The sequence below is a fragment of the Equus przewalskii genome, chromosome 22, assembly GCF_037783145.1.
Source record: "Equus przewalskii isolate Varuska chromosome 22, EquPr2, whole genome shotgun sequence".
Classification (NCBI taxonomy): domain Eukaryota; kingdom Metazoa; phylum Chordata; class Mammalia; order Perissodactyla; family Equidae; genus Equus; species Equus przewalskii.
Window position 1 is genome coordinate 53099615 of NC_091852.1, and position 26451 is coordinate 53126065.

Here is a 26451-nt window from a genome sequence, read left to right on the forward strand (position 1 = left end):
CAACTTTCCTTCTGTTTTAGATTCCTCTGGGGATGGGGCTAGGACTCCACAACTTTCTTGCATTTTCAGAGGGAATTTCAGAATTGGGATCTCAGTCATCTAAATGTTCTGAGGGCAGCCCTCCTTCAGGTACCCCAGCCAGGCTCATGTTTAAGAACTGTGGGCCCCTACATGCACGTTTCTCACTAAGTGGGCCAAACTGACCACGAGCAGACCAGAATTGCAACGGCCGCCAGGGGGAACTTTCCATCTCCCCAAACTCGCTTTTCTTAAAACCAGACTGGATTGGAAGACCGTGGCTCTGAAACTAAGCAAAACGAACGGTATGTTTATTTCGACTGGTACCCAGAGCTCCTCATCGTGCACAGAACTCTAAGTTGCCTCATTACGAGATGCCCTCTCTAAATTAGCCAAAACTAAAAGCCAAGGGAAGAAAAAACAGCTTCCGAGGCCACTCTTCCTCTTGCACGGTTTTGTCTCACGCCCAGGCCCCGCCTCTGATGCCAGCTTCCTCCTTCCTTTCTGCACTGCTTCCACGTCCTCTGCACCCTCAGCTTCCCCATTTCAATTCTCACTGAACTTACAGGGCTCCAAGGAACTCCAGGGACCATTCCCAACCGGAGAAACAACTCTTCAGATTGCGCACGCGACCCCACTGCTGGAGAGCAGCCGCTGCTCGGGCACTAAAATGGTCCACAGGGTGGGAATCTCCCATAAGCTCAAGCTCCTGCCTCGGAACCTACTCCCTTTGTTCAGCCCCTTTGAGAGACACTCATCCTTTCTCCATAGTTCCTCTGCCCCTATTCATTTATTAGGCCGAGACTTTCTAGACAGGTATCATGTTGGAATTTCTTTCTCCCAAAAAAGGGAATAATTCTAGAATTTGATAGCAGCAGCTACAGCAATAACCAAATAGCCAGCTGGAGAAATTAAATGACCCTACAACATCTTTTATTATTTGTTTTATCACTGATGATGTTAAAACTAACTTTAAAGACACCCGCCATTTACTCCTACTAGATCTGCTAGTCAGCCCACCTCCCTGTGGGCAAAATCCGCAGCTGACATTGACAGAATCCACAGTGCACCTCCTGCTCAAGTTCAAGCAGGTCCTTCCAAGTCGCTCCCAGAAAGGAAGCCCTTCGACGGGAATCTTTTTTCTCTGTGTAAAGAGTTTCCAGGAGAGTCTACAAGGTTTTGATAAGGGCGCACAACTTGTTCTTCAGTGTATTTCCATCTTGTTTCTGAATCAACAATTTCTACTGATTTTATTAAGTTCTGAGAAAGTACTTTACTTTTCTGTTAGCAAACTGAATTTTTGTTAGTCTAATGAGGAAGCACCACTTTCAGAACATCTCCCTTTGTTACTTACGACACCAGCACTTGAATGCTGATTACCAGTGGACACGCCATGTTCGGTGTTTCAACATTCTATCACACGGTACCTAGATGATTTGCTTCTCTGCTCCTTCCTCAAACCTCTTCTAACCCCTTTTCCTTTATCTGAGCCCCCCTTTTTCTCCAGTGCTTCTCTGGTCATCTGAGCAAGTGACCATAACTTCGTCCATCTGCCAGAAACACAATTTGGATCCAACTATTACTTTCAACTTTGTACGTGGCTGAAACTTTCAAAACAAAAGCTGTAAGGTCTCTGTGTCTGTCTATGTGTTACGTATGTCTATGATATTTTTCTACTGCTGGGTGGCAGTGCCAAAATTAACTTGTAAAAGAGCTCTATTTAATTGACTTAATGAAAAGCAAGTGCTTATGTAAATAAAGTATTCCTAAAAATTCTCAGAATAGAATAGAAACTAATCTTTTCAGGTTCATGTGATCTGGGAAAATATTCATAATTAAAGCTAGTTTAAGTTTGTTGGTTTAATTGAAACAGTTGTGTCTCTAGAGTTATCAACATTAAATATAATACTTTTATTCTACATGGTTTTATTGGTCAAATAAGTTCATATTACCTCTGGTCCAAAATTTTTCAACAAGAAAATTCGCCTGAAATCATGGCTAACTTTGTCTAATACCTCACGAAGTTTCTGTGAATAATCTAAACATAATTGTTGGGAAAAATTATTTAGATAGATGAAAATGGGATAAAAGTTTTTAGGTGCAATAATTATGTTTTATGGTAGGCGTGCTTAAAAATAACATCCCCAAATCTTTTCAGTAACTTCAAACTTCAGAGTTTTTGCTAAGTTAAATTAAATGATGGAATTTCATTGAGTACCTGGATCATTTTCCAAACAGTATAAAATACTAAAACATTAATTACTGAACACAGGTCTATCTACTTTTGGCTTCCCATTGTAGAGAAACTGAAGATAAACTGAGTCTGTTAGTAACCACGTCTTGTGCCAAATTGAAAGACTGCACTATTTAAAAGGGGATATAGTTCTAAAAATTATAAAATGTATTTACAAATTTGCTAGTCCACAATTGCTTATGTTCTTAGTTTTCACTAGGAATCAAGGATTCTAAGGGTTAAGAATTCTAATTAACATATGTGATTAAAACTACTAGATGCAAGAAAAAGATATGAGGTATGCAGATATATTTGTCGGAAAAAAAATAAGAGAGGAAGCAATTTTATCCGGAAGTAAAACGGTTGCCAGAATAAGAAAGGACCAAATCTGAATGTAAAACGAAAGTTCTAGAAGGTTTGTGAACCAGGAATCTTTGGAAAGAAATTTTATATGTGATAAAGGCAGATAAGATTAAATAAAATTGCTATAAAGGTTTCAAAATAAGCTTTACTATCAACAGTGTAGACGTAAAACCAAAGCTTAATGTTCTTTCCTCTACAGAACGGACAAAGTCTGCTGGGGCTACTGGTCTGCTCCTGATAAGAGACTGTAAAAGGTTTTTCTTTACCTTTTTGTGTTTTACCAGAACTATTTCCTGTGCTTTATGTTAAAAGTTGAGTCTTTTATACTAAAAAGAGCTAAGGTTTTTGTAGTTGTGTAACCTTCTATATTTGTCTTTGAAATTTGTCACGTTGGTTAAATGAATAACTAAGTATTGTTTCATAATTTTCTGTGATCTGATTTGGTCAAATGTCCAAAACTTTTTGATATTTTTGACACACTTTCCAAACATCAAACTCTAAATTAAAGTCTTTTTGACCTGAAAGTAACATTGGTAATTTTCAGAGAGACCCAGGGACTTCTCAAAGGATTTGTTCTCTCTTATAAAAAAGGAGATGTCAAACTAATTAGCCTTATTTGATGTGTCAAATTACATGGGAGGCATTGTCAAATAAATGATGATAAACCTTCTTAGGTTACACTATATAGGTGAACGTTATTAAGATAGATGTTCTAGAAATTCTATAAAAATTCCTAAAATTTTGATATGCCCTGGTATAATGTTATCAGCCATAACTTTAAAATGTATGTCACAGAAATGACTACATTCACTTCTCAGTTATATTATAATAAACCTCTGTCAGATCTTTAACGGTTGCTATTTTGTTTTTGCACGGAAGATTCGCCCTGAGCTAACACCTGTTGCCCATCTTCCTCTTTTGTCTTTCTCTCCAAAGCCCCAGTGCATGGTTGTACATCCCAGTTCTAAGTCCTTCCAGTTCTTCTACATGAGCCACCGCCACAACACAGCTACTGACAGACGGGTGGTATGGTTCCACAACCGGGAAGAGAACCCGGGCCACCAAAGCAGCGAGCTCTGAACTCTAACCACTAGGCCATCAGGGCTGGCTCAATCATCGCTATTTTTAAGTCTGTCATTTACAGACAGTTATTGTTTTACTCTGATGCTTTTGCAAATGTTTTATCTTCAGAGAAATTCATGGAAAGATTCTGTCAAAGATTCTAGAATACAAGTGTTTGATCATTTTAAGATCATCACACTGAACTGGATTTAAAGGACCTCTTTTCTCCTCTCCTTTGACAAAACGTATCTTTACAACAAAATGTATCTTTATCTTTTTCTCCCTACCTCATCCCTCCAGAATTCAGAAAGTATTCTTTTCATGTCAATATGTGTGTTTGTATAAATTTAATGCAAATCTGTTCTCCTTATAATAGGACACAATTGGAAATATTGGCTATATCACCAAGGCTTTGACAGGAATGTCACATTTGAGAGAGATATACAGACTCAGATATATTCTATGATTATTTTCTATAAAAAGGGGGTAATTGTGGGGAGGGAAATTATGCTTGCATCTGTGTAGAGAGTAAATTCAAGTGCTATTATTTGTCTTTAAGGTTCTGTCAGGTATTTGTAAGCTGGACTGGATCGAAATTCTTCCAGTTTCCTTTAATGTCTGGCTGTGTCTCTCTAAACTAACATTACCAATTTTGTTACTGCCCTTGAAATCTCTTTAGAAGGGACTACACCAGGTCCTCCTCACTAGCTGGATGGCAGCCAAACTTCAGGGCCTTGAGCCTTGGGTACACATCTCACCGCTAGAGAAGGCTCCATCTGACCTCTGGTCCTGAATAAACACCGGGGGCCTCCAGATCAAGCTGACTCGGAAGAGAAGCAGCTGACATCTGAGACAGACAGCTTTCCCCAGAAGACTGGACCAGGCCAGTATACCCTTTTCTCACTGTCGCTTCTCTTTCTCTTTCGTGGAAAGACAATGCCCATGTCTGCATTTCTCAAACCCTTGCAAAACAAGGAAACCTCTCATTTTGATTATGGCCTTTCAGAAACAGCTTCATCGTGACCCCATACAAATTAATCTTTTCCTTTGCTTTTCATAAGTCACAGAAATCTTTCTTTCACCTGGACTGTTAACTGACTCTGAGTTCTTATCCAAATTCATGGTCACTAACTTTGCAACCTTACAGGCTTTATTATTGATAACACGTTTGGTTCTCAAATAGTTCTTCTGAGCTATCAATACTGTTTTAATACATCTTCGAAGCTTTTGCTATTTCTGCAAACAGGTCATCAGCTATCGTTTGAAGTTTATTCCTGTGCTGTGTCTTCACAATGTGCTCAGTTAATTCTTTCTGTTTGATGAGCTCGTACTCTATTTACCATCCTGTGTCCACTCTCTCATTGGTCCACCCCATCAAGCTTCTATTTAGCTGGTTACCTTCAGGTTTGAGCTCCTAGTTTAGGACCATCACACATTTGGAATTGTAACTTTACTTTTAATTCTGTTTTGTATAATTATTTTAAGTTTTGTATTTTGTTGCCTGCCAAACCTTTTGTGAAAATGATGTGTCCAATAAGGAGATGCTGGCTCAGCACTTTGAGGTGATCTCCAACGCCTACATCCTGGAGAAATATAGACTTTAGGTGGGAAATGCCTGAGAGTTCTCCCTCCTAACCCTCCTTGTTACTCAAAAGTGGCCTAAATGGTTTTCAACCCCCATGTACTTTCCTTCCAACATGGGACACAACGACCAGAAAAGGTCCTTTCTGGCACCTAGGGACCAAACCACTACATGCAGAGAACCTGACTGCTGATCACTGATGCTTTTGGAGAAAGATTTTTTTTTTTTTAGGTTTTTAAAAAAATTTTTTCCTCTCTCTCCCCAAAGCCCCCCGGTCATAGCTGTATATTCTTCGTTGTGGGTCCTTCTAGTTGTGGCATGTGGGACGCCACCTCAGCGTGGTTTGATGAGCAGTGCCATGTCCGCGCCCAGGATTCGAACCAACGAAACACTGGGCCGCCTGCGGCGGAGCGCACGAACTTAACCACTCGGCCATGGGGCCAGCCCCTGGAGAAAGATCTTGCTCTAAGGAAAAGGTGAAAATTAATACAGGAAAACCTCATTTAAAATGGAGTCAGGAGGCCAGAAGGGGGAGCTCCCTCACAGTACCACTGGAGGTCAGTTTCAGGAAGATAGCTAGTTACAGACTCCAACAAGAAGAACCATCGAGGCCGGCCCGGTGGCACTTAGTGGTTAAGTTTGCGAGCTCTGCATCAGCAGCCTGGGGTTCACAGGTTCAGATCCCAGGTGCAAACCTAGCACTGATCATCAAGCTGTGCTGTGGCAGCTTCCCACATAAAAATAGAGAAAGACTGGCACAGGTGTTAGCTCAGGGACAATCTTCCTCACAAAAAAAGAAGAAAAAGAATCATCAACAGGAAAGAATGGTCAACTAGAGGCCCCAAGAGGAAAGACGTACACTGCAGCTCCTGGAGGAAATCGGCCACCCCAGCAACTCGGCCAACGAGAACCCTCCTCACCCTGAACTCTCGCTTCCCTGCAACGGACTTTCCTTCAAAACAACCCTCCCGACTTCCTCCTTCTTGCTCCTTTTTCTGTATGAAACAACATTCCTCTCCTTTGCTTGCTGGATTTGCCTGTGGTTTGCCGCAATACACACATCCCGAATTGCCATTCTTTGGCTTTTTCCAAACAGATTCATTTTGTGAGTAAAACAACCAGTCAACGTACTTTGAGGTGACAACAGCAAACTGCTCTTGCACCAGATTCGCTTCCGACAGGGTGGGCTGTTTCAAGGTGAAAGCTAGGGGAGTGGGACCCTGGGTCAGCCAGGGAGCTCTTGACACAGGAGAACTCAGGAGACACCCCACTCCAAGGCTCCTGCCCTGAGACCCAGCCTCTCCTCCCACCCTGCTCCGCGAGCTGCAGTGGGCGTCTCAAAACTCGGGGCTCCTGGGGTTCTAAGAACCCCAGTGCTGCTGATGGGCACCTGTGTCCTCACACAGCAACCAGAGGGTCTGCTGCAAGCAACCCTGCTTCCCATCGAGTGGCACCAAATCCCCTCAATTCAGGTCCAAAATCTCCCACCCCCTTCTAAACGGTCACCCATTCCACTGGGGTGCATGGCCCTCCTACCAGCAGCAAAGCCTGGGCTTCTCATCCTTGAGTTCCGTCTTTCTTGCCTCACAGAATCCTTTCCTTTGAGATGCTTCTCCCCCTCTCCTCCCCCTTCGCCCCGCCCCATCTCAGGCCCCACCCCTTCACCTCCAGGCCCCGCCCCATCTCAGGCCCTATCCCATTTCAGGCCCCGCCCCATCTCAGGCCCTGCTCCTTCACCTCAAGGCCCTGCCCCATCTCAGGCCCTGCCCCTTCACCTCCTGGCCCTGCCCCATCTCACGCCCTGCCCCTTCACCTCAAGGCCCCGCCCCATCTCAGGCCTTGCCCCTTCACCTCCAGGCCACACCCCCATCTCGGGCCACACCCTCTTCAGAGCTCAGAGCAGTTCCCCCCTGATTTTTCTTGCCCTCACATCCTCCTGCCCCCATAGCAACCCTCACAGTGGCAGGTGGCCACATCTGTCCCTGCTCCCCCAATTCCCCTTTGCTCCTGCTGACCGTGGGCTCCTAGAATGACCCCCTTGAGAGTGCACAGCGAGCCCCACCTCTGCCCTGGAAGGGTCCCCCTCATGCCCCCCTTCCCTGGACCCAAGTGCCTCAATGGCCACCCCGGCCCAGCCCTCAGCTGTCGCAGAGCACCAGGAGGAGGAGACTATAAGCATCGGCAAGTCTCCTGAGGCTCCTGACCACCTGCGGAAGGAGAGTGGAGGGGGGCTTGAGGGGCAGGGCAGGGGCCAGGGGTGAGTGTGGCTGGGGGCAAGACAGCGGTGCCGCTGGGCCAGGGACAGGGGCAGGGGCCAGGGGCAGGAAGAGGGCTATGAGGCGCTCTTCCCCCACACATGAACAGCCCCTGAGCAAACCATGGGGAGCGGAGGCGTGCGCCTCTCCATTTTCGGGTCCATTACAAGAGCTCTCAGCCCACGGCCACTCCTCCCCAAGGACACCGGCCTGTGCAACCTCAGTAACTACACCGCGTCTCCTGCATCGAGGGGGACTTCAGGGTGCAGCTGCATCTCAGCATCCCCAGCCACAGTGCAGGCAGGTGATAATTGCTGGGGAAGAGTGAGCCACCCCAGGGCCGTCCTGCTGAGGGCCAGAGGGGAGGGGAGGGGACAGCCAGAGGAGGGGGGGACGGCCAGAGGAGGGGGGGATGGCCACAGGGGGAGGGGACGGCCACAGGAGGAGGGGACGGCCACAGGGGGAGGGGAGGGCCAGATGGGGAGGGGACGGCCAGAGGAGGGGGGGGATGGCCACAGGAGGGGGGCACGGCCAGAGGGGGAGGGTATGGCCACAGGGGAATGGGACAGCCACAGGATGAGGGGACGGCCACAGGAGGAGGGAGTTGAGCCCTTGGAGATCAAGGACCAGGCTGACTGACAGCAGGGACATCACCTCAGTCCCGTCACTGAGACTAAGCAGCACCTGGACTTCAGCTGCCCGGCGCCACCCTGACACCATGGCCCAGGCCCTGTGCAGGCCTGCCACTCCGACCCAGAGGACCTACTTCTCTCGCAGACTCTGCAGCTCCTTCCTGATGTCAGCATCCTCGATCTCTGAGTCGTTGTCACTGCTGATGTAGGACGACTGGGAGTGGAAGGAGGTCACGCTGATGGTGGGGACCTTCACGCCCGTCCTGCTGGGTGTCTCGGGGCCTGGGGAGTCAGCCCGTGAGGACCTATGCAGGAAGGCGGTGGCCTTCTTCATGAAGTCACTGGCCATGCCACCCGTGCTGCCAGGAAGGGAGGCGTGCTCCTGCACAGGGGGCCTCCTGCGTGGGCATTCATCCCCGGAGTCACTGGACACGGGCTCACCCGCGCCGACCTCAATGGAGGAGGCCGTCTGCGCCCGCCGCACGGCCAGCTTCACATCGGGGCTGTGGGGGGCCTCGTCCAGGTACACATCGGGCGGGGCTGAGTACCGCAGGCTGTGTGGGGAGGCCAGGGTCCACTCGTCCTGGGTGCTGACCACTGAGAACCGGCCCACGGTTTTGGCTGGCGAGCTGCCATCCTGCTGCACTGGCCACTTTCGAGGGGACCCCGAGGCCAGGGCACCATGCGTCTGGGGGTGGCTGGCCTGGCCGCCCTCTGCCATCGTGCCCAAGTAGCTCTGCATGGGCTCAGCTGAGGTTTCCCCGAGGACTCCACCGCTCCGGTCTGTGGGCTGCAGACGTGCAGGGATGGCAGAAGCAGGGGCATCCTCGAGAAACAGGGAAAGGAAGAGGTTCCACGTGAAGACCAGAGAGAGCAAACCCCACCAACTGGCCAAGCATCACATCTGAGAAAACTTCCTACCTGGGGGGCACTGGGCCCGGTAGGCAAATCTGAGACCAGCCGTCTGTCAGGGCCCAGCGGAGCCGGCGTGCTGCTCAAAGACGACTCTGCTGCAGGAATGTCAAAATTGTTACTCAGGCTGGTGCGGAGGATAAAGGCAGGAATGGCTCAGGGCCGAGCTGAACTGCAGTTGCAGGGCAGCGGGCAGGGAGGAGCTGCATATGCCCACACAGGAGCCAGGAAAACTAAAAATACCCTAGCCCAGTCACTTCACAGGAGACATCCTAGAACCCAGGGAACGGAGGAGGTATTAACCCCACACCACTCAGGTCCCTCAGGCACAGCCAGGCCCTCTACACACCTGATGGTGTCACCTCTTGCACCTGCCATCTGTCACCTGACGGTATCACCTGTCGCACCTGCCATCTCTATCACCCTATGGCGTCACCTGTGTCACCTGCCATCTCTATCACCTGAAGATGTCACCTGCTGCACCTGCTGCACCTGCCATCCCTATCACCTGATGGTGTCACTTGTCACACCGGCCATCTCTATCACCTGATGGCGTCACCTGTCACACCGGCCATCCCTATCACCTGATGGTGTCACCTGTCACACCGGCCATCCCTATCACCTGATGGTGTCACCTGTCTCACCGGCCATCCCTATCACCTGATGGTGTCACCTGTCTCACCGGCCATCCCTATCACCTGATGGTGTCACCTGTCACACCTGCCATCTCTATCACCTGTCTCTCCCTGACATACTATGTTAAAAAGGTCTTGTAGGTCCTGGAAGGATCAGAACAACAGGGCCACCCCCAACGTGCATGGAACGTTCTGCATCTCCACCACTCATCCCCCAGCATCTTGGGCGGGACCAGACATGCAGGAGCTCATCATGTCGCCTGAGTTAAAACCCACTGAGTTTTACCACAAACCGTGTGTTCACACCCCAAGAAAAGAAAGTCCTCTGTGGAAACGGGTGAAAGCGCCGTTGACTGGGCGACTGGGTGTGGGATTCCTAACCCTGCTGTTCTAGTGTCCAGGGAAGGTCTATGTCATGTGAGGCTGCCTCAGTTTCCCCCGCTACAGAGGGGGGACACGTGCTATTTCTGACCAGCTTTCCAAGGCTGCTCTGAAGAGCAAATGACAGAGCAGAAGGAGCTGATATGTGGGAGCCCTGGCCTGAGTGAGACCCGCACATGGCAAAAGAAAGCTGTGGGCAGGCAGGGCTGCGTGGCAGCCCCAAGCTGGACCAACAGGCTGCAGTGGCCGATGATGGGCCCACAGAGCCTCTAGCCAGGCTGTGGGATCGAGCTGCCCCCCCGATTCCTGGGGTGACCCAGACCTGCCTGTCATGCATCCCCACCCACAGGCCATGCCTGACACCCCTCCTCACATGCCTGGGGTGAGGAGCATCTGACCTCTCTTCGAATGCCTCCAGGGACAGGGGGCTCACTACCAATCACACTCCTATTTCTGGACAGCTGACAGCCAGAAAAGTCTGTCTTCTCCAAACCAGAGCCTGTCTCCTTAGAGTTCCCCCACGAGCTCTGCACCCTAGGAGCGGATTCTGGAGTGGCTCCCACACTTGAAGTTACTGTCGCAGCACAAGGGGCCCACGGTGCACGTCTCACACATAGAAGCCAGGAGACGGAGTGAGCAGTCAGGTGCAACCTCTTGCTTTCTCCCTTCCATGGCAAGCTCCTGCTTCACCCCACAACCTGCAGCTTCCCCAGGTTAATATCAGGTGCTACAGCGTCTGACTCCAGAGCCAGCTGCCCCCGGCCCTCTGAAGTGCCGCATCTACAAGCGAATGCAGCATCCAGGGGTCCAGCCAGAGTCCAGCATCTCACTCCCTCATTCAGCAACCTGGGGGGCTGTGCCTGCCGCTGACGCACACCCTGGGTCCTGTGACGACGCTCACCTGGATTCTTATCTTGCTAATCTCCCAAGAAACTCCAGCTGAGAAGGAACCCACACCTCAGAAGGTCAGACCCCTTCCCTTGGGCGGAAGACACAAGTGTTCAGTCAGGTAAAGAAACGAGAGTCACAGCGTGAGTTCCCACAGACGCACAACGCCCAGGAGCCAGGAGGAAATCTGCTTCAGGACCTGCAGGACGGCCCTGAGCAAAGTCACCACGAGCATCTTATAATCTTCCAAAGAAACGGGGGGCTGGGGACGCCCACCAGGATGTGTGGAGAGCACGTGGGGGCGGGAGAGTCCCTGATCACGCCCGGTCACCCAGTCAACAGGGCTTCCACCTGCTTCCACAGAGGACTTTCTCTCCTTGGGGAGTCAATACACGGTTTGTGCTAAAACTCAGTGGGTTTTAACTCAGGTGTCGTGACGAGCTCCTGCACGTCTGGTCCCACCCAAGATGCTGGGGGACGCAGGGTGGAGATGCAGAACGTTCCAGAGCAGGGAAAGCTGGTGGCACCTCCTGCATGGGAGGTCGGGCTGGTGACCCAGGGCTCATTACCTGTCATTGGTGAAGACGCCACCTGCTCCCACGTGGTCCCTCGTGCAGGGGCCGTTTCTGACTTTTCCAACTGAGGACGAAACAGAGAGGAAGAGCCATGAGCCTCCCTCGCTGACACGTGTGCAGCTGACGAGCGAATCCTCCCCCGCTGCCCACTCCACACAGGCCCATCCTGGGCGACCCACGCATGCGGCCACTCCTGGCCGGGTCCCGACCCTGTACACGCATGCCCAAGTCCCCACGTGCAGGGAGTCGGGTGTGGGTCTGAGAGCAGGCCGGCCCATACTGGGGGGGTGGCTCTGCCACAGCCTGGACACCTGTCCAGGCCCTGCCCCCTGGGCGAAGCCATTACTCACCACAGGCTGGGGCGACACAGCTGCGTCCCCCCCGGAGGCCTCTACTTGGGGCCGGTCCCCTCTCGGGGGCTCCAGAGCAAAGTCTCGGTCCCCTGCTTCCATGGGGGTCCCAGCTGAGGCCGAGGAGGTGGGCACGTGCTCCTGGTAGAGCAGAGTCCGCAGCTTCTCGTCCAGGCTCTTGATGGTGCTGTCCACAAAGCCTACCCTGGGGGGCGGGCCCTCCCCGTCCGACTCCAAGGCCGAGGGCGGCGGTGGCGGAGCGGTGGGCCCCAGCGGGGGGCTGGGGAGCTGGGTGGGGGCCAGGCTGACGGCCCCCACTGCAGCAGGGAGCAGGGGTAGGGGCTGGCCCAGGCCGGGCTGAGGGCCTCCACTGGGCACGCTGGGCACGGGGGCCAGAGCCAGCAAGGGCTCCCCCTGGGTGCTGGCCTCCCTGGCTGAGGCGGGCTCCCCCAGACCTGTGGGGAGGCGGGGAGCCTCTGGAGGTGGGGCACAAGGCCCTCGGCCCACGCCAAGGGGCTGTGCAGCAGGCTGGGCGTCATGAGTCTCTGCCAGAGGCTGAAGGGTCTCGCGCTCGCTGGCCAGCCCCTGAAGGGTCCCTGGGCCCCCTGCCTGCACGGCAGACCCCGTTGCTGGTACTGGCTTGGGGCTGGCTGTTGGTGTGGCCGCGTCCTGGGGCACAGTAGTCACGGGAGGGGAAGATGGCACCAAAGGGGCTGGTGCGCCACCAGGGGCGTCCCTTGGGCCTGCTTGGCTCAGAAGCTGCGGACCGGCGGGGAAGCCCGGTGTGTCCTTCAAGGACAGCTGGTCTTTACAGGGTGCTGAATCTAGAAGAAACGGGAAGAAGCCTCTGTACCGGTCTACTCTGGTCCTGATCACCTGGCACTTTGCTGGCCAAAAAGAGGTCTTCTGTGAGCCAGCGGCAGCCCGCACGCTGGTCTTCTCTCCTCTTCTCTGACGCCGGCTGCACGCGTGCGCTGGCCTATCTGGGATGCCTCCACGGGTCTGCCGAGGCCCTGATTCCCACCTCAGGCCTCTGAGCCGGCAGCGGCCCCTTCATATGAGCTAGCACCCACTCCCCCCAACCCCCACCATTCTGACTGTTCTACAGCATAACCATCAGCTGTAACCTGCCACCTGTCTGCCTGTCCGTCCAGGCCCCCACCCGCCAGGTGAGCTCCTGGCCCTGGTGTCCATTGCACCAGCCGTTCCACAACATTGTAAAATGAGCTTTTACAACTCGGGGGTCTAACGAGCAAGCATACATACTCCCTGCCCAGAGTGAGCAGGAACCCCCTGAGCCAGATGCCACGCTTGGTGAGGTCAGCCGCTCAGAGCACCCGCGTCCTGCAGGCCTAGAAAAGGGCCCTCAGGGGAGAGACCTGGGAACCCAGCAATGGGACACAGCTCCACACATGACCCCCAGCCCCGTCAGAGCCTCCATGCACTCGGACTGGGCACAGCAAGTGGAGGATGCAGGGGGCTGGGGTTCCCAGACTTACTTGGCCTTTGAGCCCACTTTAAAAAAAAAGACACAGCTTTGTCTTTTTAAAACTACAAACAAAATGCATAAAACAAAAATGAAAAGCTTACCAAAAAAAAAGTAGGGGAGAGAGTGCCAGGACCCCAGACTGCCTCGTGCTGTCCCTCCCCCGGCAAAGGGACCCTGACTCTCACAACGCTTGTTCTCACGTGGCTGCCCTGCGAGCACGTGCTCTGCACACTGAGTCCAGTTGTGCCTGATTTTGAATTCTGCATCGGTGGACTCATACCATGTCCATCCTTTCCCGTCTGGCTTCTCTCACCATTGCACCCGGGAGAGGCATCCACGTTGCGTGTCTGTAGACTGGTTCGCCCCACCACTCTCCCACGACTCAGGAGCCATCGTGCAGCTGGTGTGCACTGGCTTGCTGCCACTTCAGAACATCACTAACACAAACACACAAGCGAGGGTGTGCCTGTGCGATCAGCTGGGTCTGCACCCAGGAGCTCCAGCCTTCAGGAGAGGGTGCTGACGGGCTCCCCTCCCAGAGCAGCCTCTGAGCACCCCTGGGGGTTCTTACCTTCCCTGAGTCATCCTGGGGTGTAATGTGATCTTCACGTGACTTTGTTGTTTGTTTTATTGTGGTAAGAAGACTCAACAGGAGATCTACCCTCTCAACAAAATGTTAAGTGCACAATACAGTACAGTCAACTGCAGGCACGCTGTTGCACAGCAGGCTTCTAGAACCCTTTCATCCCACACAACTGAAACTCGATACCATTGATCAGCAAACCCCCCCCCCCCCCGCCCCCGGGCAACCACCCTCCACTCTCTGCATCTCTGAGTCTGACTCCTGTAGGTCCCTCACAGAAGTGGAATCACACACTATCTGTCCTTTTATAACTGGCTTATCTCACTGAGCACTGTCCTCAAGGTTCATCCATGTTGTAGCAGGTGTCAGAATTTCCTTCCTTTTTAAATAATGTTCCACTGTATGTATATACACATCTTCTTTATCCATTCATCCATCAATGGACACAAGTTGTTTCCATATCTTGGCTACTGTCAATAATGCTGCAGTCAACATGGGGGTGCAGACAGCTCTTCAAGACAGTGATTTTGGGGCCAGCCCTGGTGGCCTAGTGGTTAAGTTTAGCATGCTCTGCTTTGGCGGCCCAGGTATGGTTCCCGGGCACAGACCTACACTGCTGTTGGCGGCCATACTGTGCTGGTGGCCCACATACTAAAAAACATTGGAAGATTGGCACAGATGTTAGCCCAGAGAAAATCTTCCTCAGTGAAAAAAAAAAAAAGATAGTGATTTTGTTTCCTTCAAATAAATACCCAGAGTGGGATAGCTGGGTTGTATGGTTTTTCTACTTTTAATTTTTTGAGGAAGCTCCATACTGTTTTTCATAGTGGCTGCACCACTTTGCATTTCCACCAACAGTGCACAATGGTTTCCTTTTCTCCACATGCTCGCCAGCACTTACCTCCTTTTTGATAACAGCCATCCTGACAGGTGTGAGGTGTTTTCATCTGCATTTCCCTGGTGCCTTTTCTTATGGTGGTCTGGCAGACACCCCTGCTTTCCTGGGGAGCTGCGTTCTTTTCCTCTGATCTGTGGCTGTTCTGCAGGCGTGCCGGATGAGAACCACCTGCACTGTGAGCATCTTCTCTCACTCTGTGATCTGCCTGTTTGCTCAGTGGGGTCTTTTGATGAACAACAGTTCTCAGCTTTAATGCTATCAAATTTAACCGAATCTTAGCTAGGCTTTCCTTCCGTGTCCTTTGTGAACATCATTGTGTCTGCTCTGCACCAGGGTCATAAGGATGTCTTCCTTCATCACTTTGACATCGAGATGTACAATCCACTTGTAAGGAGCTCTGTTTACAGTATGAGGGTAGAAGCAAGGTCACTTTTCCCCCAGTGGACAGCCTGTCATCCCAACTCTTTCTTTAAAAGACTCTCCTGTCCCCACCATTCCGCGGTCAGAGCTTTCTTGTCAATCGAGACTCAGGCCTGCTCTGGCTCCTTCACTGCCCTGTTCGATGGACACTTGTTCCAGGGTCATGTTGCCACCATCAGTCACGACACTCAGCAGGACCGCAGCCAGCCCCCAGAGGGTCTTGGTTTTTCCTGGCCTTTGCATTTCCACAAATATTGTATTTCAGCTTGTCAATGCCCATTAAAATATTGTCAGAATTTTAACTGGGATCCATCCGGGGAGAAGTAACGTTTGCAACACCGAATCTTCTGATCCATGAACAGGGTATCTACCTTCCCACTCATTTCCTTTTAAATTTCTCTCAGAGTTGTATGGTTCTGGGTAGAGAGGACTTCCATATTTTTTGTTAGATTCATCCCTATTTGATTATTTGGTATTACTATGTTAATATAAATGGAAATTTTCAAAATTTCTAGTTTTCCAACTATTGCTGGCAAAGAGCTAATTGAATTTTGTATCTACCTACCTCACTAAACTCAATTAATTCTAATAATTTATCTGTAAACTGAAATTTCTATGTATATAGTCACTTAACAAACAGTGATAGTATATTTCCTCCTTTCGAATCCTTACAGCTTTTAAAAACAATAATTATTTAAATGCCATTAAAAAGAGATAAAAACAAAATTATATTATTACCCAAAAACCCACAATAATTTCTACCACAAGATGGGAAATGTCTTAACATATTTCTTGGAAAGAATCATAATTTGTCCCAAAACAATAATTTTAGAGCAAGGGCTACTTAGTAAAACATACTTACCTTGTTGTGTCCAAATTTTCAATAAGGAGTAGTAATGTTACAAGGAACACCACCTCTCCTGCAGCCTCAATATGGGGTCACACTGAAAGTCAGAATCATCATCGGCTCTGAGCGTCTCCCACATGGCGTGCACTGCATACTTACCTCCACAGATACAGTGGTGGATACTGGGACAGATAACAGAAGGCCGCCTCTCAAGTTGGCACCAACTCAAACAGGCAGAAATTTGCTTTGGAAAACCTCATTTTGAGATGAATGGCGTTTTCTTCAAAAAAAAACTAAAGCTACTGTGCCGCCATGACACCTCCTGAAACACTTACAGACAATGCCCAGCGCACCGGCTCCTAAGCTCAGGTAGAGACTGGGTTCACCTGGATGGCGCAAACGAGAATGCTGCTGGTGCCATCCCAGAAGCCCCAACCTCACTGTCTGAGCGGTGGCTCTCAGTCCTACCACGTTCTTTCTCTTTTCACTATTCCTTTCTCCCTTCTCGTCCTCTTCCCCCTCCCTCGCTGCCTCTCTCCCTCCCATCCTTCCTTACATCTTATGTACTAAGATGCACTATCCGCATCCACTCTCCAGGACCCCCAGCAGGACATGGAAAACAAGTGGGGATAATGGGTGTCCTTAGAGAAAGCATTCAACAAAGCACCATTGAAGATAGTTGCTGTTATTTCTTAAACAGATATCCTTTGAAAGATTAAACACATTGACTTCTATATCTATGTTTCTATTATTTAAAGTCATTAGTGGATGTCGAACTTTATCAAATGCCGTTCTCAATCTACTGAAACAATCATAAGCTTCTCCTTTAATTGGTACTTCTGGAAACCACCATTTCACTCTGTGGTTCTATGAGACCAGCTTTTTTTTCCCCCAAATTCCACCCAAAGTGAGATCATACAGTATTTGCCTTTCTCTGACTGGCTTATTTCACTGAGCATAATGAGCTACACATTCATCCATGTTGTCACAAATGGCAGGATTTCCTTCTTTTTACGGCTGAATAATATTCCATTGTGTATATACCACATTTTTTTATAGCCATCCTCACAGGTGTGAGGTCTCATCTCATTGTGGTTGGGATTTGCATTTCCCTGATGTTAGTGATACTGAGCACCTTTTCACATACCTGTTGGTCATTTACATGTCTTCTTTGGAAAAACGTCTATTCAGTTCCTCTGCTCACTTTTTGATTGGAATATTTGGGGTTTTTTGCTGTTGTGTGAGTTCCTTATATATTTTGGATATTAACCCCTTATCAGATATATAGTTTGCAAATACTTTCTCCCATTCAGTAGGTTGCCTTTTCGTTTTTTTTGACTGTTTCCTTTGCCATGCAGAAGCTTTTTAGTTTGTAGTCCCACTTGTTTTTTTATTTCCTGTGCTTTTGGTGCCATATCCAAGAAACCATTGCCAAGACTGATCTCAAGGAGTTCTTCCCTGTTTCCTTCTGGGAGTTTTACAGTTTCAGGTCTTAGGTTTAAGTCTTTGATCCATTTTAAGTTGATTTTTGTGAGTGGTGTGAGACAGGGTCCAGTTTCATTTTTCTGCTTGTGAATATCCAGTTTTCCCAGAACCATTTATTGAAGAGGCTGTCCTTTACCTACTGACTGTGCTTGGCTCCCCATCATAGATTAGCTGACTCTATATGCATGAGTTTATTTAGTGGCTCTCAATTCTGTTCCACTGATCTATGCTTCATTTTTACACTAGTACCATACTTTTTTACTATACCTTTGTGATATACTTTGAAATCAGGAAATGAGATGCCTCTAGCTTTGTTCCTTCTCAAGATTGCTTTGCTATTTGGGGTCTTTTCTGATTCCATATAAACTTTAGAATTGTTTTGTCTATTTCTGTGAAAGATGCCATTGGAATTTTGATAGAGATGGCATTGAATCTGTAGATGGCTTTGGATAGTATGGACATTTTAACAATATTAATTCTTCTGATCCAAGAACATGGGATATCTTTCTATTTATTTCATTCTCTTTCATCAATATCTCACAGTTTTCAGTGTACAGGTCTTTCATCTCCCTGGTGAAATTTATTTCTAAGTATGTTATTGTTTTGATGCTATTGTAAATGAGACTGTTTTCTTAATTTATGTTTCAGATAGTCTGCTGTTAGCGTATAGGAAAGCAACTGATTTTTGCACGTTGATTTTGTATCCTGCACCTTCACTGAGTTTGTTTATTAGTTCTAAGGGTTCTTTGGTGGAATCTTCTAGGGTTTTCTATATATATATGATCCTGTCATCTGCAACAATGTTATTCTTCCTTTCTCATTTGGATGACTTTTATTTCTTTTTCCTACCTAATTGCTCTGGCTAGGACTTCCAGGATGATGTTGAATAAAAGTGGTAAGACTGGGCATCCTTGTCTTGTTCCTGATCTAAGAGGAAAAACCTTTAGCTTCTCACCATTGAGCACAATGTTAGCTGTGGGCTTGTCATATATGGCCTTTAATACATTAAGGTACCTTCCTTTTACACCTTATTTGTTGAGATTTTTTACCATGAAAAAATGTTGAATTGTCAAATGCTTTTTCTGCATCTATTGAGATGATCATATGATTTTATCCTTCATTTCGTTAATGTGGTGTATCACACTGATTGATTTGGAGATGCTGAACCATCCTTGCATCTCAGGAATAAACCTCACATGATCCTGGAGTATGATTCTTTTAATGTGCTATTGAACTCAGTTTGCTATATTTTGTTGAGAATTTTTGCGTGTATATTCATCAGGGATATCAGCCTTTACTTTTCTTTTCTTGTGACGTCTTTATCTGGCTTTGTTATCGGGATAATGCTGGCCTGGTAAAACGAGCTTGGAAGCATTCCCTCTTCTTCAGTTTTTTGGGGAGAGTTTGAGAAAGACTGGTGGTAATGCTTCTTTAAATGTTGGGTAGAATTCACCAGTGAAGCTATCTGGTCCTGGACTTTTCTTTGTCGGAAGATTTTTGATTACCATTTTAATCTCCTTACTAGTTATGGGTCCATTCTGATTTGCTATTTCTTCACAATTCAGACTTGGTAGGTTATATGTTTCTAGGAATTTATCCATTTCTCCTAAGTTATCTAATATGTTGGTACATAGTTATCCATGGTAGTCTCTCATGATTCTTTGCATTACTATGTAGCAGTTGTAATGTCTCATCTTTCAATTATGATTTTACTTATTTGAGTCCTCTCTTCTTTTCTTAGTCTTTGTCAATTTTGTGTACCTTTTCAAAAAAACTAGCTCTTAGTTTTGTCTATCTTTTCTATTGTTTTTCTAGTCTGTATTTAATTTATTTCCAGTCTGATCTTTTTGTTTCCTTCCTCCTGCTAACTTTGGGCTTAGTTTGTTCTTTTTCCAGTTCATCAAGGTGTGAATTAGGTTGTTTTTATTTAAGAGTTTTCTCGTTTCTTAGTGTAGGCTTTTATTGCTAGAAACTTTCCTCTTAAAACTGCTTTTGCTGCATCTCATAAATTTTGATACGTTGTGTTTCCATTTTCCTGTTTCAAAATATTTTTTAATTTCCCATTTGATTTCTTCTTTGACCCACTGGTTGTTTAGAAGTGTGTTGTTTAATTTTCAAGTATTTGTACATTTTCCAGCTTTCCGTCCATTATTAATTTCTAGTTTCTTACCATGTGGTCAGAAAAGATAATTTGATGTGATTTCAATCTTCTTAAATTTGTTGACTTGTTTTCCGATCTAACACATGATCTATCCTGGGGAATGTTCCGTGTGCACTTGGGGAGAATGTGTATTCTGCTGCTTTTGAGTGGAACGTTCTTTATATGTCTGTTAGGTCCATTTATTCTGAAGTGTCATTCAAGTCCAATATTTCCTCATTGATTCTCTGGCTGGATGATCCATCCATTGCTGAGAGTGAAGTAGTGCACTGCTGTCTATTTCTGCCTGCAAATCTGTTAATGTTTGCTTCATATTTTGTTGCTCCAATATTGGATGCATATATATTTACAATTGTTATATCCTCTTGATGAATTATCCCCTTTATCATTATGTAATGACCTGCTTTGTCTTGTTACATATTTTGACTTACTGTCTATTTTGTCTTATATTAATATAGCTACCCTTTGCTCTCTTTTGGTTTCCAGTGGCACGGAGTATCTTTTTCCACCCTTCACTTTCAGCATATGCGTGTCATTAAAGTTGAAGCGAGTATCTTGTTGGCAGCATATAGTTTTGTCTTTTTTTTTAAATCCATTTAGCCACATTAAATCTTTTGACTGAAGAACTTAACCCATTTACATTTAAAGTAATTACTGACAGGTAAGGAAGTACTAATGCCATCTTGTTCATTGTTTTCTGGCTGTTTTGCAGTTCCTGTTTCTTTCTTCCTCTCTCGCTGTCTTCCTCTGTAATTTGATGACTTTCTGTAGTGTTACACTTTGTTTCCTTTCACTTTATCTTTTGTGTATCTATTATAGGTAATTGCTTTGTGATTACCACGAGGCTTACATTGAAAGAGTTATCAAAGTCTATTTTAAGCCAACAACATCAATCACATACAAAAACTACACTTTTACTTCCCCCACACATATTTAATGTTTTGATGTCAATTTACATCTTTTTATATTGTGTATCCACTAAAAAGCTATTGTAACTGTAGTTATTTTTAATACTTTTGTCTTTTAACTTTTATACTAGAGTCAAGTGATTACGCACCAACCATCATAATATTCTGAATGACTATCTACTCATCTTTACCAATGAGTTTTACACTTCCAAGCGTTTTCATGTTACTAATTAGCATCCTTTCATTTCAGCTTGAAGAACTCCTATTAGCATTTCTTGTAAGGTGGGTCTAGTGGTCATGAAACCCTCAGCTTTTGTTTGTCTGGGAAAGTCTTTATTTCTCCTGCATTTCTGAAAGACAAGTTTGCTAGTTAAAGCATTCTTAGTTGGCTGTTTTTTTTCAGCATTTTGAAATATCATCATCCCACTCTCTTCTGGCCTCCGAGGTTTATGCTGAGAAATCTGATGAAAGTCTTTTGAGTGTTCCCTTGTATAAAATGAGGGCTTTTTTCCTCCTGCTGTTCAAAATACTCTTTCTTTGATTTTTGATAGTTTTATTATAACGTGTCTCAGTGAAGTCTTGTTTGGCTTGAATCTGTATGGAGACCTATGAGATTCATATCCCTGGATGTGCATATCTCTTCTTAGATTTGGGGTTTTCTTAAATAAGCTTTCTGCCCTTTCTCTCTCTCTTCTCCTTCTGGGACTCCTACAGTGCAAATATTACTTGCTTGATGGTGACTCATAATTCACATAGACTTCCTCCACCCTTTCATTCTTTTTTCTCCTATTACTGGATAATTTCAAATGACCTGTCTTCAAGTTCACAGGTTCTTTCTTCTGCTTGATCACGTCTGCTGTTGAAACTCTCTACTGCATTTTTCATTTCATTTATTGAATTCTCCACCTTCAGAATTTGCTGGGTTCTTCTTATGATTTCCATTTCTCTGTCGAACTTCTTGTTTTTTTCGTATATTGTTTTCCTAATTTTATCGAGTTGTCTACATGTGTTTTCTTGTAGTTCACCAAGCTTCCTTAAAACAATTATTTTGAATTCTTTGACAATCTGTAGACCTTCAATTCTTTGGGGTCAGTTACTGGAAAATCACTGTGTTCCTTTGGTGGTGTCACGTTTCCCTGCTTTTTTGGTGCTTTAGGTAGCCTTGTGTTCACGGGTGTGCATTTGATGGAGCAGTCATCTCTTCCTGACTTTACAGACTGGTTTGGTGGAAAAAGACCTCTGCCTGCATGTGGTGCCGGGATTTCACCTGGGCGGGATGTGGTAGTTCCAGCTGCAGGGCAGGCCCAGCAGGGAGGTGTCTGTGCAGTTCCTGCAGCTGAGGTCAGCACTGGCAAAGATGTCGGGGTCCTCAAGTGCAGCTGTCTGCAGCAGCTGTGAGGACTGTTAGGGTCTTCAGGGGCAAAGGCTGCTGGGCACCTCCAGATCTCCTTCTCTGCCATGGGGGATGTCGTGGCTGAGGGGATCCTTCTTGGCTCCAGGTCCAGCTTGTGGACACCCTTGTGATGGTGGTAGCACTGGCATCTGATGTGAAGGTGCCCATGATGCAGAGACGGAGCAGAGGTCTGGAGTGCAGGTGCTCACAGAGGCATGATGGCTCCAGGTCCTAAGGCGCTGGCTAGCCCACAGCAGTGGGAGCTCCAATGTCTCGGGTGTGAGTGCAGAGCTTCCCTGGAGCCAGGGTCTGGAGCATGGGTGCACCTGGAGCAGCCAGGGCCCTGGGGTCTGGGGTACACACAGCAGGGGGCAGGGAAGCTGGCAATCCTGGGCCCAGGGAAGCACCACAGCAGCATCTCCCTCCATGGGGGGCTCTGTGTCAGCAATGGCCCTTGGCTACCTCGATGGCAAAGCCGCCAATGCCTTCTGAGGAGAAGGCCACTGGGGTCTATGCCAAATAGCACACTGGGGTTCTCTGCAGTGAAAGCTGTGGGGAGCCCACGGCTGCTGTGGGGCTGTGGAAGTCCTCAGCAGAAAAGGTTGATGGGGTCCCCTGTAGGGCAGGCCATTCGGGACCTCGATGGCACCTGCCACATGGCAGACACAGATCCCGACTCTTCTTTGTTTCTATGACCGGTCATCTCCTGACATCTCAGCTAAGCCAACCTCCCCAGCAGTCCTTTTCGTGCAGTTATTCTGTTTTTGCTCCATGCTGTCACATCTTCTTAATTGGACTCTTTGCCCTGCCAGGGCTGTTTCCATTTATGGATAGATGTCTAGTTGTGTTTTTTGTGGGGGGACGAAGGCTGGTATCTCCTACTCTGTCATCTTGGTGAAGTCAGTCCTCCTCTTGTCTTCTGAGGGGTCTCTTTCCCTCTGTCTTTTAACCTCGGCAGAGTTCTCCACTCCCCACATGAACTCCTTTTGTCCTTTCCCTTGCTCTTGACAAGCTTCACCTCTTTTCCAACATTTGCGTCAGTCCACCTTTCTCACTATCACGAACATTTGTCAGTAATGAATCTGCAGCATCCATCCCCCCTCATTGTGTGACGGCAGCCTGAATTTCCCCCATGGAACAGCTGCCCCTACTTTCGACTCCAGTTATGTGCACGTAACCGGGGCGCGAGTTGGTCTGTGCACTGCAGTCACCTGGCTGCGTGATTGCTTTAGAGATGGCTATGACTCCTGGGTGGCGGAGTCAGGCCCAGAGCTTCTGAATCCCTCTGAAAAGAGAGAATTCTCTTTTCTGCCTGCACTTGAACCTGGAAGGCTGGACGCTGAGCTGTTCCAGTAATCTCACACCACAAAGGGTTATTAAGTGTGAAAATGGTTTTAATTACTGATTCAATTTTTTAAATGTTTACAGCAGTTTGCAGGTTTTCTGTTTCTTCTTACGTAAGTTTGCTAAGTCTGTCTCTCTAGGACATCATCCATGTTAAGTTTTCAAACTTATCTGCATGGAGTTACACATAATATACTCATCTTTCCCTCAATGTTAGATTGTCATGATGTCCCTCTTTTTCATCCTGATATTGATCGTGCCTTCTCTCTTCTGTAATCAGTCTCCCCAGGGGCTTACCAATTCTATTAGCCGTTTCAAAGAACCAGCCTGAAGCTCTGTTGATACTCTATTCTATGTTTTTCTTATACTTCATTAATTCATGCTCTTAGCTGTCTTATTTCCTCCCTTCTCTTTACTTGCGTTCAATTTTCTCTTCTCTTTCTAACTTTTTCAGTGGATATACTTTGATTATTGATTTTTAGCCTTTTTGCCTTTCTAACATATGCATTTAAGGCTGAAAAGTTTCTGCAAAACATAGCGGTAGCTGCATCCCACAAGTTTTGATAAGTAATATTGTTATTTGCATGATTGTCGTATTATCGTTCAGAATGTTTTCTTAATTTCCATTATAATTTCTTTGCTTCATGGGATATTATAAATGCATTTCTTAACTGTCAAATGTGCGGAGACTTTTTAGGTATCTTCTTGTTTTTAAATTCTAGCTTACTTCCAACTAGGAGATGCATGTTAGAGAACGTGCATTGAATGATTTTGATCCTTTGAAATTCACTGAAATTTGCTTTACGTCCTGCATATGGCTAATTTAAAAATTTTCCATGTGGACTTGAAAAAAATGTGTATTCTTCAACTGCTGGGTGTTCTACACACAGAACAAGACTGCTAATTTTATTACTGAAATCCTTTATATCTTTATTGATTTTTGTCTTTCTGGTTTAAAGGTTAAAACTCCCATGATGATTGTGGATTTCTCTATTTCTTCATTTAGTTCTGTTAATTCATGCTTTATATATTTTGACGCTTTTATTAAAGACACGCAAACACAGAATTATTCTGTCTTCCCAGAGAGCTGAACTTTTCACCATTATGTTTGTGCCTTACAGTCTACTTTGTCTGATATAAAAAGATCTCCACTTGCTTTCTTTAGGTTAGCATTAGGCTAGTTAGTATTAGATTAGTTGCGTAGGTTAGTTAGCATGCTCTATCTTTTTCCCTTTCTTTACTTTTAATCTTTCATAGTCTTATGTCTTAGTTTGTTATTGGTTTGTTCTCTTTTTTTCACATTTGACCTTTGATATTTGGTTCATTTACATTTAATTTAATTACTGATCTATTTGGGCTAAAACTACCATCTTGCTAATGACTTTCTAAGTGTTCATCTCGTTCCCTTGCCTTTTGTTTTTAAAGACTTCTTCCCCACTTCACCCCTCCACTGCGAGTGGGGAGTTACGTGCTAATTCAGTCCTCACAGGAGATTCCAGAGACAACACGCTTTCTTGATTTTGGCTCTCTTCCCCAACAACGCAAGAACCTGTGGGCCCTATGAGTAGAATTCCCTCCCCTTGATGAATATGCCCTTCCTTTCATGTATTTTAACAGAACAAATATATTTCAAATCTCAGAAAACATTATGTTTTTATCAGTCAACATTCTTTTAGACCTACCCATGTATTTATAATTCCTCTTACTTTTATACCCTCTCGCATTTCTGACCTTCTTCCATCTGGGGTCACTGTTCTTTTGCCTAAAAATATCCCCTCTACTGTCTCTTCAGTCAAGATGGGCAGGTGACGAGTCCCGTTGGTCTTTACGTCTTCTTCACTTGTGTAAGATCCCATCACTGGGTGGAGACTCGAGCTGGCACTCATTTCCTTTAGCTCTCAGCAGTAAACACGGCACCTCCTGAGACGGGAGCTGCTCCTTTAAAGGCACCTGCTTTTTCCCCAGCATGCTTCACATTCTTCTGTGTGCCACTGGTTTTCAGTACTTTCACCATGACACATTTACATGTAGTCCTTCTCTCTCTCAGAGTTTGGAGGGTTTCTTGAATTTTGCCTTAATGCCTTTCAACTCTCCTCAAACTTGATTTTGTCTCATCCTTCTGCTTTCTGGGACTCCATATGTTTGGGTATCATATGTTTGACCACCTCATGGCAACTCCTGTGTTTCCTAGCTCCTCTTTTGTATTTTCCATCATTTTCAATATCCTTATTTTACCATAAATATTTTCTTTTGAGTTACCTTTCAGTTTGCTAATTCTCTCTTTAGCCATGTACAAACCATCCAGCACAATCTTTATTGTAACTATTGAATTTCTCAGTTCTAGAATTTCCACTTAATTTCTTTTCATATAGTTTCCAATTCTTTGGCAGAAAATCACTCTAGGGCTGGTCTGGTGGCATAGTGATTAAGTTTGCATGCTCCACTTTGGCAGCCCAGGGTTCGCAGGATTGGATCCCAGGTACAGCCCTACACACTGCTCATCAAGCCATGCTGTGGTGGTGTCCCACATACAAAATAGAGGAAGAACTAGCACAGATGTTAGCTTAGGGCCACTCTTCCTCAAGCAGAAAGAGGAAGATTGGCAACACGTTAGCTCAGGGCCAATCTTCCTCACCAAAAAGAAGAAAAAAAAATCATCTAACCATTTTTCTCTTTTAACAGGGTAAGCAGACACAGTAACATCTGTCTCGTAACTCCACTATCTGGACCCCTGAGAATCTGCTTTCCTTAATACTAGTGTTTGGTTTTTAATCAGTTTGTTGAGGTATAATTGATATGCACTAAATTGTACATATTTAAAGTGTACAGTTTTCTAAGTTTTGACACAGGTATATAAGTAAAACTTTCACCAAAATCAATAATGAATATATCCACCATTCTCCCAGATATTTTTTCATGAACCATATAATCCATCCCTCCCTCCTTCTCTCCTGCCATACCTCATTCTCACACAACTACTGATCTGTGTTCTGGCCTCACAGATTAATCTGCATTTTCTAGTCTTTTACGTAAACGTGAT

The 26451-nt window shown here is 46.5% G+C and overlaps 1 protein-coding gene across 30 annotated transcripts in view; it reads right to left on the reverse strand.

The window, feature by feature from the left end:
• The window catches only part of WNK2 (WNK lysine deficient protein kinase 2), a 116186-nt gene that overhangs the window by 18346 nt on the left and 71389 nt on the right, over positions 1-26451 (reverse strand). For 21 of the 30 annotated variants that reach the window (XR_011531730.1, XM_070590550.1, XM_070590548.1 and 18 more), the window contains 4 exons: positions 11887-12710; positions 11531-11600; positions 9067-9155; positions 8280-8971 (listed from right to left, as the gene is read on the reverse strand). Coding sequence is in view for 29 of the 30 variants with exons in the window: in XM_070590550.1 (XP_070446651.1) it covers positions 8280-8971; positions 9067-9155; positions 11531-11600; positions 11887-12710 (1675 nt within the window). In the remaining variant the exon portion in view is untranslated. The remainder of the gene's footprint in view (positions 1-8279; positions 8972-9066; positions 9156-11530; positions 11601-11886; positions 12711-26451) is intronic. The other 9 variants (XM_070590549.1, XM_070590546.1, XM_070590543.1 and 6 more) reach the window with 1 other exon arrangement.